General features: G+C 35.7%; 1 protein-coding gene across 4 annotated transcripts in view; it reads left to right on the top strand.

The window, feature by feature from the left end:
• The window catches only part of S100PBP (S100P binding protein), a 31,745-nt gene that overhangs the window by 4,320 nt on the left and 11,287 nt on the right, over nt 1–16,138 (top strand). For all 4 annotated transcript variants that reach the window (XM_060140658.1, XM_060140659.1, XM_060140656.1 and 1 more), the window contains 4 exons: nt 1,680–1,796; nt 2,560–3,401; nt 4,058–4,143; nt 5,649–5,752. In XM_060140658.1, coding sequence (XP_059996641.1) covers nt 2,562–3,401; nt 4,058–4,143; nt 5,649–5,752 — 1,030 coding nt within the window. In that variant the 5' untranslated portion in view covers nt 1,680–1,796; nt 2,560–2,561. The remainder of the gene's footprint in view (nt 1–1,679; nt 1,797–2,559; nt 3,402–4,057; nt 4,144–5,648; nt 5,753–16,138) is intronic.

The raw sequence follows: 16,138 nt of genomic DNA, 5'->3' as shown, positions 1-16,138 counted from the left end.
GTTATATTGAGGGGTTAGAGTTGTAAAATGTGTCTCACGGTGCGTAGTTTATAACAGGTGCTTAATATTTCTTCCCTTTTTGTCCCATCTCATCTCTAAGATGGACAAGCCTTTTTCTTTAACTTGTTTTTCCCCCAGTTTTTTTGAGATATAATTGCCATATAACATTGTATTAGTTTAAGTTATACAACGTGATTTGATATATGTACATAATGCAAGATGGTTGCCACAATAAGTTTAGTTAACATACATTACCTCACACAGGAATTTTTTTTCTAATGATGAGAACTTTTAAGATCTCTCTTAGCAACTTTAAAATAAAAAATACACTATTGTTAACTATAGTCACCATGCTATACATTACATAGGTCCCTTCTAATTCTAAAATTCTATAATCCTTCCCATTTCCTTCTAACTTTCTCTAGTACTTCCCCCCACCCCGCTCCACCCTGCTGTGCTGCGCCCCGCCCCGCAGCTTGTTGTATCTTAGTTTCCCGACCAGGGATTGAAACTGGGCCTTAGGCAGTGAGAGTATGGAGTCCTAACCACTGGACCACCAGGGAATTCCCTCTTTCTATAGTACTTTATTGTCCATAGCATTTTGTATTTTCTCATATTGGTACGTAACTTTCAGTGTTGTCTCTGTAGGAAGATTATACATTCCTTGAGGGTGGAAATCATATCTTTATTTCTTAGAAAACTTATAGAGACAAATTATCTAGCTCAGTGCTGTGTGAGGATAGTAGCTCAGAAAATGTTTCCTGGAAGAGTGCATGAACCAAAACTAAAATTCAGGGAGGGAAGTGGGGTGGGGGAGAATTCACAGTTAAAAGGCTACAAGAATTTTCCAAATTATTGAGTTTGGTGATTAAGTGTTTCTTATAGCTTCTTAGCTGTTGACATGTGATATGTAAATATCAGCTTTCTATCACCTTTGCCATCTAGAAAATAATTAGAGATTAGGTCCGTCATTAGCTATTTAAGAACTAGGTTTTAATTATACAAGTAATATATAAATATTCAAGTAAAAAAGTAAAATACTAAAGTCTCCCCTTGTCCTCTCAGGATTCCCCCACAGGTTATGACAGTCATCAATTTTGCATTGTATTTTTCCAGACCTGTTCTTTGTGTTTATATATGTATTGAAAATGTATGGTCATAATTATATATGTATATATGTATGGTCATAATACATATATCGTATGTATTATGTATGGTCATAATTATAGCTTTTATATGTATGGTCATAATAATAACTTTTAGATCTTGGGGGAATCTTAGACATCACCTAATCCCTGTTCTCCATCCCTTCCCTATTTTGTAAATGAGGAAACAAGTCCCTGGTTAAGTGGCTTGCCCAAATTATCACAGCTGGTTATTGACAGAACCAGGACAACAACCCAGGTCTTTGGACTCAAGACAGTACTCATCTTACTAGAGCAAATGATATTCTTAAGAAAGTATTGTTGGGAGGAGGAAAATTAGTTCCTTAGTTGCATAATTTTTCCTCTAAAGGTTTTTCTTTGATGTTCTTGACTCGAAATCCAACTTTGTGGTATTTAAAAAAAATCAAGATCAAAATTAATAGATGGAGCACCTTAAAGCATAATGCAGTTGACTTTGTAATTAGCAGAGTTGAAAGTGATGAGAAGATCCTCTAATTTTCTTTGTGCCTGCAGGAAGGTGGGAGTCAATCATTTTGACAAGTCTCCTGAAAAGAACAGCTAGCAGGAGCTGAACCCTTTTTCCATTTGGTCTCGTGGCAAAGGCAGAGATCACACCAGCAGCTCCACACAGTATGAAAGACAATTCTTTATCTTATTGTATGCTTAAAGTTTTTTTTGTTTTTCATTTTCAGAAGTAATACATGTTTGCTTTCTAAAAAGTGTAAACTGTGAAAATCCAAACATTTTACATACATATTTATTTTGTTTGTATGTTATAGATATTATTCCATGATAGTATATACAGATCCACTTCATTGTGTTTTAAAATAATTGTAAAGTATATACAGATCCACTTCATTGTGTTTTTAAATAATTGTAAAGTATTCTATAACATGAGTGTACCATGATTTTACTGAACAGTTCTGGTGATGGACATTCAGGTTGTTTCCAATACTTGGATGTTTTGAATAATGCTGCTTTGAACATCTTTGTAAATGTATCTGTGTGCCTTTGTACAGGTACTTCTGCAAGATAAATTTCCAGAAGTGAAATTGCTGGGTCAAATGCTGTTGCCAAATTTCTCTCCACAAAATATTGTACTGACTTATACTGTCACTGATAGTGTGTGAGGATCCTTGTTTCTCACATTCTCACCAAACTAGATTACTGTGTCATCTTAATTTTTGCCATTTTGATAGGAAAAAAAGTATCTCATTGTTCTGATATATATTTCCATGATTCTGGTAAGCTTAAATATCTTAAAACTTTCTCATGTTACAAGTCATAGTGCAAAGAATTTGAAATACTAAGACACCACCACTCTCTAGAGCAGATTGGAATTGATATAAGGGTATTTCCTGTTCCTCAGCGAAACTGCCTTTTATTTCTCCAGATATGCCGTGCTCACTAGTGCCCTCTGAACAGTCTTCTGGTACCTCTCTTTTGCCTAAAGACAATGCCCCATTTTCTTGGGATTCCTTGGATGAGGACGGATTGGATGACTCCTTGCTGGAGCTGTCTGATGGGGAAGATGATGGCCATTTCAGTTTCACGGAGGAAGAGATTCAGGAACTCTTGAAGGATGATGACCTATCAAATGAGCACTTTTCTTGGGGAGGAGGCTTGCCTAACCATGACAGCAGGAATGTTGAGAAGGGAGGGAAAGGGAGTCAAATTCCACTTGATACTCCCCAAGAGAAAAATTCATTGTACAGCTTGGGACCAGAAGCTGAGACCACTAGCCTCTTCAAACTACCTCAACTAAATACATCAGTTGGTCATGGACCAACTCCTCCTAAACCATTGAACAGACGCTTTGCACTAGAAAAGAATCTTATAAAAGTTACAGTTGCACCATTTGATCCAACAGTTTGTAATGTTGTACTTGATAAGGACAAGACTGATACATCCAAAGTTACTGAAAAACCCTCCTCCCTTGGAGAAGAGATGAGAGAAGATGGTCTTAGCCTAAATGAGAGCACAATTTGCACAGAATCTGAAGGGATCAGCCTCAGTAACTCTGCCTATGATGGGTCCCCACTCCCTTTTTCAAACAGTAACTTTCAACAAACTGTCTCTGATAAAAATATGTCTGACAGTAAGAAACCTACACCTGTATTCTCTCAGATCTTGGACCATTCAGAAACTCCTAATACAGGGTCAGCCTGGAGAAATGGACCACATAAATCAAGTTTTGAAATGAGGTTTCCGGTTGTTTCCAGTTCATCAAACAAAGTAAGTATATTTTTCAAGGTGAAGAGCAGAATGAAATTATTTTCATTCAGAAGCTGTATAGCAGAGCTTTGTATTCAAATAAATTGGGGTTTGAATCCTGACTAGCACTGTGACCCTGGGCAAATTATTTAGCTTCTCTGTTTCCTCACAATTTCTTATCTATAAATTGGAGTAAATGATACTTTACAGTATAGTAAAGATTAATTAAATAATTTATTGACAGTAACTGGTACATAGTACTAAATTAACCATTTACTGAATAGACTAAGATGATGATGATTTTATTATTTCTCCTTTCTTTGGGTTTCAGCCTAAGCCTCAATCTTTGGTTGCCACGCTGTATATATTAGATAAAACAGCTCTGAGTCAGCCACTGAAAAGCTGAAAAATCTTGGACAATTTACCTAACCTCTTTGAGCCTGATTCCCTATCTGTCAAATGGGTGTAACAGTCCATACTGCTTAGGGTTTTTTTTTTTTTTCTTGAGAGTACTGTCATTATCTCATTTAAAGCACCTCCCTTAGTGCCCAGTACACACTAGGGTTCACGAGTATGCCTATGTAGCCATTAGTTCAAGAATATTTCCATAAATGATGTTTTGTTATAACTAAGGGCCATCTTTGCTTCTTCATTCTTTCTGCTCTGAAAAAACGCAGGATGTTCTTGACAAGGATTCTGGGAAGCTGAAGGTCCATGAAAAAAGACTAGGCAAAGTCATTCCTGTTCTGCAAACCAAAACAAGGTAATGGTATAGTGAAGTATTCTGGTTTCTGTTGGTTCTCTTCATTTGCTTTCTTCCTCTCCTGAGTTTCTCCTTAGTGTGGGGAAAAAGCCCTGCACCAGAAGTAAGCATACTTGAAGTTCTGGGACTACCAATGACTGTGTGACCTTGAACAAGTCAAATATTCTCTGACCTTGGTTTCTTTGTCAATAAAATGAGGCTAATGATGCCTTCCCTGCTGCCTCACAGGGTTATTTTGAAGAGAAAAAAAGACATATTAGTGAAAGCACTGTATAAATGTAAGATTTCTTTCCCTGCGTGTGGAGAAACTTGGTCACAGATATAGGAAGTTAGAATAATTTTTACAAAAATGTTAAGATATAACTATGTAGAAAATCATTTAGCCATCTCTCCCAACTTGCATATAACTGTCCTTGGGGAGAAAATTTTATAGAGTTTGCAGATCTGGGTCACCTTTTCAATCTGTTCTCTTGTTGCCAGGAGATGGCAGTATCTCTACATGGGCCTTTTCAATTAGCAAAGCTGTTTTTTTAGGTTGACTCAGATTGGCTTCCTTACAACGAGATTCTTTTAAAATTTTTGATTACACAGATACTAAATTTATTCCTACCACCCCTAATCCCAGTTTTCTGGGTTTTTTTTCTTGTTTTGCTTTGGTGACTTGAAGGAACTTTGTGAATTGTATACAGTGGAAATTAAGGCTCCTTGGAGCAGTAATAAACTCACTATCTCATCCACAGACTCCTTAGTACAGTGTAATCAGCATGAGTGAGGGCCAGAAATTGTTCTTGCCAAGGTCACCAATGTTTTAATTGCCAGATCCAGCTGGTTCTTTTTGGTCTTTATCTTATTCAGTTTTTCTGTGGCTCTATGAAGTTAACTATTTCCTGACTAACTTTGAATTACTCAACAAATGCTTTCTGTCTCTATGGAGTAGGCAGTCTTTGCTTTGCTATGCCTTGTTTTGGTTTTTTAATTAATTAATTATTTATTTTTGGCTGCGTTGGGTCTTCGTTGCCGTGCACGGGATTTCTCTAGTTGTAGCGAGTGGGGGCTATTCATTGTTGCGGTGCATGGGCTTCTCATTGGGGTGGCTTCTCTTGTTGCGGAGCTCGGGCTCTAGGCGTGCGGGCTTCAGTAGTTGTGGCACGCGGGCTCAGTAGTTGTGGCGCACGGTCTTAGTTGCACTGTGGCATGCGGGATCTTCCCAGACCAGGGCTTAAACCCCTGTCCCCTGCACTGGCAAGCAGATTCTTAACCACTGCACCACCAAGGAAGTCCCTATGCCTTGTTAACAGGAGGTTATATCTATTTTTTTTCTCTCAACTCCATACTTGGTTGCAGCTTCATATTACGTGACTAACACTGTCTTTTGTCATTGGATCTTAGAGAGTGTTTTGAGAGTTAGTTGTTCTAATCCATCAGCTGTATATGTCTTCTCTGTACAAAGCACTATATTCATGGTTCTAACTGATTGTTTTTCCTCCTGGTTTGCTTTGTTCAAGGACTAATATTCCGACGTTTTCACCATCAGATCTAGAAAAGCAGAAGCAAAGTTATCTCAGGAATGTCATTGCTCATATAGAAGACCCAGTGGACTCTAACCAAGGTAACACAGTAATCAAAGAATGGCATATAAAAAATGTGATGAGACTTTTTTTTTTCCAGTGTAATATAGCTTAAACTGAGAGATTGTCTTGAATTTTTGTAAATTGGTGAGAAAGATAACTTCTTTTCCAAAGATTTTTACTTCAAGGGATTGCCTAACCAGATAATCCTCAAAGTGGTTTGGCTAACCAGTATTAGAGAGGGGTCCAAGGAGACTCATACCAGTACATGAAAAGTGTCTCCCCCATGGCTGAGGGCTGTAACCAGACCTTTTTTGCTAGGGATTTTTTTGCTTCGGATTTTTTGGTCTAAAAATTAGTAGAAAAAAAATAATAAAAAATAAAAATTAGTAGTGGACGACCAGGCACTGCTTGGTAATCTTTGGTTTTTTATTTGGAATTATTTTCCCTGTTGCCTTCAGCATTTAAATGTAAAAAGCAGGCATTTCAAATACCATCTTGCATCTTGGCATCTGAATAAAAGCTCTTGAAAGGCTTTGACTATCTTCCAGATCCTTCAGTCTGAGTTCTCCCTAGTTCATTAAAAGCTGTTGCAAACCAAAACGGCTGAATTCTTTCTCCAGCCCTCAAGAGACTATAGTCCATGTTTTCATTCATTCATCCCAAACTATTGGCTGATGGGGAAATTCCTAAAGTGAAGCTTGTGAACTGTACTGAAGGTGTAGATATTAGAAAATACTGGTAAAACAGTTCCTTCTTATAAAGATCACTCCATATTCTATCATCTTTAGCTTTTTTCTCTATTCATTCAGCACACCTTTCTTGAGTACTTTCAGTGGTGCTCAGTTTGAAGATTAGGGATTGGAAATGTAAAGACTAAGATAGGGTCTCAGACCTCTGGGAATTGATAATCCAGAGAGGAAAAGATAATTACACTGCCGTATTGATTAGTGCTCTAGTAGAATTATGTATAAAATGCAGTAGGAGCAGGGAAGGAGCCCTTCTGTTTGTGCTTGGGCAGAGCGGAAGATGGGGAAGGAGGATGCCCTTGGTAGGCTCCACAGAGAAGATGATGTAGTTCAGTTACTCTAAGATCTATTGTAAATCAGTAGGGAGGGTTTTAGAAGAATTTTTGGCTGAAGATCAAAGGAGAACTCCCCTTTCTTTGACAAATCTTGAATTACTTAGTAGTTTTTTTTTCTTTTTATAAGGCTGTGAGTGAAAGGTTTAGAACTCTGAGACATCAGCCAGAAGAATTTTATATTCCGGGGTCCTTTTATTTTTTACCCAGAGATTTCATTAAGCAGTCAAATACTGCTCATACTGATTACTTGGCCTTCCGTGTGAGATCACTTTGCTTGAACTCAAGGACTTGTGGAACTAGAGACATCCCCACTCCCACCCCCCGCTGTCACTAGAGGGGCAAATTAAAAGAAGTTCGTCTATATTCAACCTCTGTGGAAGAGACTTGATCATTGCTTTCCCTCTATGAGGTGACTTACTTTCTTTTGTATCCTAGGCAGTTGACAATGATGCTATCCAATCACATTTTTCTTTCTCATTTGGGGCATTTAGAAAAGAAAATTTCACAAGAAGAGCAGTGAGCAGCTGCTCATATTATTGCATCTTTTCCAGTCTCTTCCTCATTCAGCAGTCCCTCTTCCACTTTATCACAACAATCTATATGCCATAAGGAACGGCTAGAATAACTAGAATAGAGAAAAGTCAGCTTGCTTTAGTGGTCGGGAAAACAAAGTCTGGGCTAGAGTTAACTTCTGGGTTCATATCCTTGCACCACTGCTTACTGGCTTTGTGACCTTGAGCCAGTAAAAACTCAGTTTTCTCATTTATAAAATGGAGATAACAATGAGGCTTAGTTTATGGAAAAATTATACGTGAAAGTAGTAGTATAATGCATAGAACAGTACCTAGCCATAGCAACTAACATTTATTAAATATTTAGTATTATTAGCAAGGAAGTGTATCTTCTCATACTGAAGTTTTTATAGGTAAAAATAGTGTGATGTCAGGTGTTTGCTTTTAAATCTAAAAACAAAACAAAATGAAAAAACTCAACCTGAAAGATTAGAGAAAACAGCCTTACAAAAATGTTGATAAATGAAGCTGAGTGATTGGGGGGGGGGAGGCTTATTATACTATTCTCTACTTTTGTGTATATTTGAAATTTTCCATAATAAAAGGTTGGTTTTTGTTTGTTTGGTTGGTTGGTTTTTTAAGTGCATCTTTTGGGGGATTTCTTTTTTACATCTAAGAATTTTCAACATTACCAGTTACTCTAAAACCTTCATAGGCCTCCAGTGCTTGCTTCTGCCTTTCAGGAACCGAATGTGATACTAAATGCTGTGTCACTTTCCACTGCCTAATAGTAATACATCCAACATTTAAAGATTTTATAAACCATATTGCAGGGGGGGTGTGGGCATATTCTTTCTCTCCTCTCTTTATGTATGAATTACTGGGCAGCTAGAAGCAAAAAGAAGGAGCAGAGCGTCTCCTGCCCTTCTTCTTTGAGATGTTTAGTGCTATTTCACTATTTCACTTCAGGTTCCTTATTAGACACAGAGAAATTAATAGGGGGCAGGTTCAAAATTAGTTCCTATCAATTCAGTTTGAATCCTCTCCATTAGGTTAATCAATCATCTTCTTTTACTTTATCAATAATGTATATATTATTGATAACAGAATAGAATAATGTAAATCATTCTTCAACTCTATTATTGTAATATAGGTATAATCTCTTTTTAGTTTAGTGCCACATGGGTCTTTAATAGCATTTATAAAGAAATACCAACCACTTCCTTTCTGACATCCCAGCTAATGGATAACTTTATATGGGATTATAAATTCTTAGAGTAGGAAAGGACCATTAAGATCTCCTTAATCTCCTAACATATAAATCTGTTCTGTATTATCTTTGCCAAGTGACCCTTCAGCCTTTGCTTAGAGTCTAATAGTGCAGAACTCATCACCTCATGAAGCAGGCCATTCATTGCTTAGAAAATTCTTTTTTTTTTTTAATTACAGTATAGTTGATTTACAATGTTGTATTAGTTTCAGGTGTACAGCAAAGTGATTCACTTATACATACACATATGTTCATTCTTTTTTAGATTCTTTTCAGAAAATTCTAATTGTTAGAAAATTAGTCCTTACATTGAGCCAAACTGTGCTTCCTTATAATTTCCAATGGTAGTTCCTAGTTCTGCCCTCTAAGATCCCAAAATATAACTACTCTCTTCCATTTACTTAATGTATTAGGGACCTTTCCATGTTAAATATCTCAAATTAAGATTTCTTAGTGATTATGAAGTATCATTTATTATTCCATCTTGATAATTAGCTTATGTCCATTTTCATTAGTAATGCTGCAGTGAACATTCTGGTTCATAAATATTTATGTACAACTCTTATTTCTATGGGATGAATGCCTAGAAGTGGAATTGCTGGGTAAAGTATATAAACATTTTTAAAACTTTCATTACACGTTACCAGATTGTCCTGCCCAAAAAAATTGTATTAATTTTTGTCACCAATTTGACAGGTAAATTTTAACATTTTTTTTAATAATTAATGAGGTTAAACATTTTTCACATGTTTCTTGGCAATTTATATTTAATCATAATTTCTTAAAATTATCTAATATCTAGTCCATATTCCAGTTTCCCCTGTTTTCCCAAATATGTCTTCTTGTAAATTGTTCAAACAAGATCTAATCAAGGTTCATGTGTTTAGTTATTGTCTCTTTAGTCTCTCTTAATCTAGGTCACTTGGTTTGTAGTTTGTCCCACCTTCTGAATTGCGTCTGATTGTTTCCTCGTGGCGTTGTTTAACTTGTTCCTCCATCCCCTATATTTCCTGTAAACTGGAAGTTGGGTCTAGAGGAGGGATTAGATTCAGACTAAGCGTTTAAAATAAGCTGGAATAATTCATAGGTACCATTGTGTGTTCATCCCATATCAGATAAGGAGGCACCACCTAATGACAGATTGTTCTACTAATAGTGATGCTAAGTTTGATCACTTTGTTAAAGTGTTAACTGCCATATCTTTCCATTCTAAGGTACATTTTCCCCTTTGTAATTAGTAAGTCATCTGTGGGGTGATTCCTTGGTACCATTTGAATATCCTGTTCCACAACAATTGTTCACCTAATGGTTTGAGCATTCATTGGCGATCTCTGCTGGAATCAGCTACTACACAGAGTTGCATAGAAAATGTTTGTTTTCTAAATATATCGTTTCTTCTACAAGTACTAGCTAGCATACTTGTATGAAGATTTCAATTTTTTTTTTAGTATCACTATTATCTCATGAATTTAAAAAAATCAATGTCTTCTAATCAATTATAGTCAGTATTCTTTTTGATGCTCAATTTGTCCCAGTTTTGACCAATGAGAAATCCTTCAAGCGGGCTCATGTGTTTTCTGACATGACCCGTTAGTCTTTTTTTTTTAATTGTGGTAAAAAAAAGTAACATAAAATTTACCATCTTAACCATTTTTAAGTGTATAGTTTAGTAGTGTTAAGTTTATTCACATTGTTGTGAAACAGATCTCTAGAACTTTTTTATCTTGCAAATCTCAAACTCTATACCCGTTAAAAAATAACTAGCCTTCCCCTGCCACTCCCCCAAAGCCCCTGGTAATCACCATTCTACTTTTTTTTGAAAAATAAATTTATTTATTTAATTTATTTTTGGCTGCATTGGGTCTTCATTGCTGTGTGCGGGCTTTCTCTAGTTGTGGTGAGTGGGGGCTACTCTTCGTTGTGGTGCGCGGGCTTCTCACTGCGGTGGCTTCTCTTGTTGCAGAGCATGGGCTCTAGGCTCGCGGGCTTCAGTAGTTGTGGCACACAGGCTCTAGAGCACAGGCTCAGTAGTTGTGGCGCACGGGCTTAGTTGCTCTGCAGCATGTGGGATCGTCCCAGACCAGGGCTGGAACCCGTGTCCCCTGCATTGGCAGAGGGATTCTTAACCACTGCACCACCAGGAAGTCCTCAGTGGGCCTTTTTAATTTGGATATATATTTCTCAGTTCTGAGAATTTCTTATATTTCTTTGATAATTGTTTCTTCTCTGTATAATCTACTCTCACTTTAAGAAATTCCTAATAGTTAGATATTGAACTTCCAAGGATTGATCTTCTATGTCTCTTACTTTTTCTTTCCCTTTTCTGTCTCTGTCTCTTTATTCTATTTTCTGGGATATTTTCTATTCTTATTAACTTCTTTATTTTTACATTCACATTTATGACTTCTAAGAATTCTTTCCTGTTTTGTTCTTTTTTTTATGTTCTTATTTTATGAATTTCTTACCTCTCTCAACATATTTTTTCTCTCTTGAGTTTTAATTGAAATACAATAAACTGCACAAACTTAAAGTATACAGTTTGTTGAATTTTGACATATGTAAACACCCATGAAACTATCACTGCAATCAAGAAAAACATACTGTAACACCCCAAAATTTCTTCGTGCCCTTTTGTGATTCCTTCATCCTGCCTTTCCTTGCTCCCTCCACTCCCCAGGCAACTGCTGAGCTGCTGTCACTGTATACTCTTTTTTGAGCCTGGCTTCTTTCTTAAAACATAATTATTTTGCAGTTAATCATTTTCTTGGTAGTTTATTCCTTTTTATTGCTGAGTAGTATTCCATTATATAGATATACCACAATTTGTTTATCCATTCATCTAATGATGGGCATTTGGATTGTTTCCAATTTTTGGCTATTTAAATAAAGCTGTTATAAACATTCATGTACAAATCTTTGTATGGATATGCTTTCAAATGACTGGGTCATACAGTAGGTATGTTTAACATTTTGAGAACCTATCAAACTGTTTTCCAAAGTGGTACCATTTTATATACCCACCAGCAGTGTATGAATTCCAGTTACTCCCATCTTTACCAAGATTGTTGCTAGTATATGGAAATTCAGTTGATATTTGTACATTTTTATTAGAAACAGGTATTGGGTTTTATTAAATACTTTCTCTGCATCTACTGAGATAATCATATAATGTTAGAGAATTGTATTATTTGATTTTCCAGTATTAAACCAATCTTGCATTCCTGGTCTTAAGCATTCTGCACTTGGTCTTAAAGTATTATCCTTGTACTAATAGTGTTGGGTTGATTTGCTAAAATTTTTTTATGAATCTATCTTCATAAGGGATATGGTCTGTACTTTTCTTGTAATTTCTTTGTGTCGTCTTGGTAGCAGAGTAATGGTGGCCTCACAGAGTGAATTGGGAAGTATTTCCACCTCTTCAATTTTTTGGAAGAATTTGTATAATAGAAGAACTGGTATCTCTTTTTGGGTGAGCTTTGGTAGTCTTTCAAGGAATTTGTTTATTTCATCTAAGTTATTAAATTTATTGGCATTAAGGTTAATAATACTCTGTTATTAACCTTTTATATAGTATCTAGTGATACCATCTTTCCCATTTTTAGTATTGGTCATTTGTGTTTTCTCTCTTCCAATCAGTCTGGCTAAAACTTTATCAACATTATTATTTTTCTTTTTTAAAAAAACAGCTTTTTCATTGATTTTTCTCTGTTTTTCTGTTTCATTAATTTCCATTCTGATATATTTTTTTGTGTGTGGTACGTGGGCCTCTCACCACTGTGGCCTCTCCCGTTGTGGAGCACAGGCTCCGGACGCGCAGGCTCAGCGGCCATGGCTCACGGGCCTAGCTGCTCCACGTCATGTGGGATATTCCCGGGTGGGGGCACGAACCTGTGTCCCCTGCATCAGCAGGCGGACTCCCAACCACTGTGCCACCAGGGAAGCCCCCATTCTGATATTTATTACTTCCCTTTTTCTGCTTACTCAGAGTTTCATTTGCTCTTCTTTTTCTAGTTTCTGTAGACGGTTGCTAAGATCATTCATTTGAGACCTTTCTTTTCCAATTTAGTGAGGGATGTTAGGAGCAAGAAGAGATAAACTCATGCAGTCAACCTGTTATATTTATCTGGAAGTATGCATTAACTTTTTTTCTTTTTTTAAATCAACTTTAATGTGGTATGTTTTACATGCAATAAAATGTACCCATTTTAAGTGTACTTGGTGAGTTTTGACAGAACTATGCACTTGTGAGATCATCACAGCAATCAAGCTTGATAGAACATTCCCACCACCCTAAAAATTTCCCTTGTGTTCCATCCCAGTCAATCTGTCCCTGCCTCCACTTCAGCTCTAGGAAAGCACTGATTTCTTTTTGGTCATTATAGATTAGATTTGTCTTTTCTAGAGTTACATATAAATGGAATCATGCAGTATGTGCTCTTTTGTGTTTGGTTTCTTTTAGTTGGAGTAGTTTTTTAAAACAACAAGAAACAACTCCATGTTGTTGCATGTATGTTCTATACATCCACTGCTGAATTTTTCCTTGTATGAATATACCACAGTTTAATCATTTGTTGATGGACATTTCTGTTTCTAGCTTTTGATTATTATGAATAAAGCATCTATAAACATTCATATATGGGTTTTTTGTGTGAACATGTGTTCATTTCTCTAGGGAAAATAATTAGGAGTGAAATTGCTGAGTCATTTAGTATGTGTTTTTTTAACTGTATTGGAAACTTCCAAACTGTTTTCCAAAGTGATTATACTATTTTATGGCTTTTTTAAGGCAAAGGTTAGGTTCTTTTTTTTTAATATGAATATCTAAGTGTTCTAACACCATTTATTGAAAAAATTATTCTTTCCATGTGTTTATTTCTGACTTCTCTATTCTGTTCCATTAATATATGTGTATTTTCTTATGTCAATATTACACTGTCTTGATTACTGTAACTTTATAGTAAGTCTTAAAATTGTTTGGTCCTTTGGATTTCCATAATTTTTTAAAATCAATTTCATCTTGTCAATTTGTTAAAAAAAATACCTGTTGGGTATTTCACTGGGATTGTGTTGAATCTGTAGAACAATTTGGGGAAAGTTGATATCATAACAATGTTGAGCCTTCCAGTCCATGAACAGGATATAGTTCTCAATTTATTTATGTCTTTAATTTCTCAGCAGTTTTTTGTACAGGTCTTGTACATATTTTGTTAAATTAATTCATAAGTATCTTATGCTTTTTTATGGTATTGTAAGTGATACTTTTTAATTTTCAATTTCTAGCTGGTCATTGCTAGCATATAGATATACAGTTGATTTTTTATGTTGACCTTGTGTCCTACAACCATGCTAAGTTTTTCTATTACTTTTGGTAACTTTTTAATAGACCCCTTAGAAGTTTCTTTGTTAACATGACTTTATCTGCAAATAAGGACAGTGTATTTCTTCCTTTCCAATCTATAAGCCTTTTTTATTTCTTGCCTTACAGCACTGACTAGGATCTCTAGTACATTAAGTATGATATTAGATGTAGATTCATCATAGATGCTCTTTATCAGGTGAGGAAGTTCCCCTTCTATTTGTAGTTTGGTGGGAGTTTTTATCATGAATGAATGATGAACTTTGTCAAATGAATTTTCTGCATTTATTTGGATCATATTGTGTTTCTCCTTTATTTTGTAACACAGTGTACTACATTTATTACTTTTTTTTGACTGTTAGGCCAACTTGCATTCCTGGGGTAAAGTCACTGGGTCTTGATGAATTATCCTTTAGTCAATTTGCTAGTATTTTTAAGGGTTTTTATGTCTTGTTTATGAGGAATATTGGTCTTCAATTTTTCTCGTATGTACTGTCTTCCTCTGGTTTAAGTATCATGGTGATGCTGGCTTCATAAATTTAGTTGGGAGTTGTTTTCTCCTCAGTTTCTCAGTTTGTGCAGGATTGGTATTGTTTCTTCCTTTAAATGTTTGGTAGAATTTACCAATAAAGCCTGGAGTTTTCTTTTTGGCAAGGTTTGTAACTACAGATGTAATAGATACCGGGCTTTTCAGAATTTCTTTATCTTGGTAATTTGTGTCTTACAAGGAATTTGTCCATTTTATCTAAGTTGATGAATTTATTGGCATAAAATTATTCATTAAAAATTTCCTTATTATTCCTTTAATTACTGTAAGATCTGTAGTGATGTTCACTGTTTCATTTCTAATATTGGTAATTTGTCTTTTTTTTCTTAAACAAATCTAGTTAAAGGTTTATCAATTTTACTAATTTTTTCCCCAAAGTAAGTTTTTAGTTTCATATTTCTATGTTGTTGGCTATTTTCTTTTCTTCTCTTTATTATTTCTTTTCCATTTACTTTGGCTTTAATTTGTTCTTGTTCTCTAGATTTTTTTTTTTTGTGGTATGTGGGCCTCTCACTGTTGTGGCCTCTCCTGTTGCGGAGCACAGGCTCCAGACACGCAGGCTCAGCAGCCATGGCTCACAGGCACAGCCGCTCCGCGGCATGTGGGATCCTCCCGGACCTGGGCACGAACCCACGTCCCCTGCATCGGCAGGCGGACTCTCAACCACGGCGCCACCAGGGAAGCCCCTCTCTAGATTTTTAATGTGGAAACTTATGTCATTGATTTGAGACCTTTCTAAGTCTCAAGTTTCCCTTTAAGTGCTACTTAGGTGCATGTCACAAATTTGATGTGTTTTCATTTTCATTTGGTTCAAAGCAATTTCTAATTTCCCTTGTGATTTCTTGTTTGACCTGTGGGTTATTTAGAAGTGTGTTGCTTAATTTCCAAATATTTAGGAGTTTTCAGCTATCTTCCTATTATTAATTTCTAGTTTAATTCTGTTGTGGTTAGAGAATATACTTGGTGTGATTTCAATCCTTTTAAATATACTGGGGCTTACTTTATAGGCCAGCATATGGTCTATCTTGGTGAATGGTCCATGTGTACTTGAAAATGTATATTCTGATGTTGGTAGAGTGTTCTATAAATTTCAATAAGGTTTTGTTGGTTGATGGTAGTTATCAATTCTATATCTTTACAGATTTTCTCATTAAAAGAAGAGTTCATATCTTCAACCCTAGTTGTGGATGTTTTTGTTCCTCCTTTCAGTTCTGTCATTTTTGCCTCATGTATTTTGAAACGCTGCCATTAGATGCATATACATTTAGCAATACTATGTCCTCGTGAAGAATTGACCCCTTTATCATTATGAACTGTCTCTTTTTACTCTTAGTAATATTCCTTGTTTTAGAGTTTAATTTGTCTGATTTAAATAGCCATTCAAGCTTTCTTTTGACTAGTGTTTGCATGATATGTTTTTTTCATCCTTTTACTTTTAAACTATCTATATGTTTAAAGTGGATGTCTTGTAGACAGCATATAGTTGAGTTTTGTTTCCCCCTGGTCTCACAATCTGTCTTTTAATTCAAGTGTTAGTCCTGTCATATTTAATGTAATTATCGGTTGGATTTAAATCTACCATCTTACTACTTGTTTTCTATTTGTCTATATGTTCGTTGTTTCTTCTTTCATCTTTTCCTGGTTTTTTTTTTTTGAGT

The sequence above is a fragment of the Lagenorhynchus albirostris genome, chromosome 2 (assembly GCF_949774975.1).
Source record: "Lagenorhynchus albirostris chromosome 2, mLagAlb1.1, whole genome shotgun sequence".
Lineage (NCBI taxonomy): Eukaryota > Metazoa > Chordata > Mammalia > Artiodactyla > Delphinidae > Lagenorhynchus > Lagenorhynchus albirostris.
Note: the sequence above shows the minus strand (reverse complement) of the source record. Positions and strands in the feature narration are given on the sequence as shown.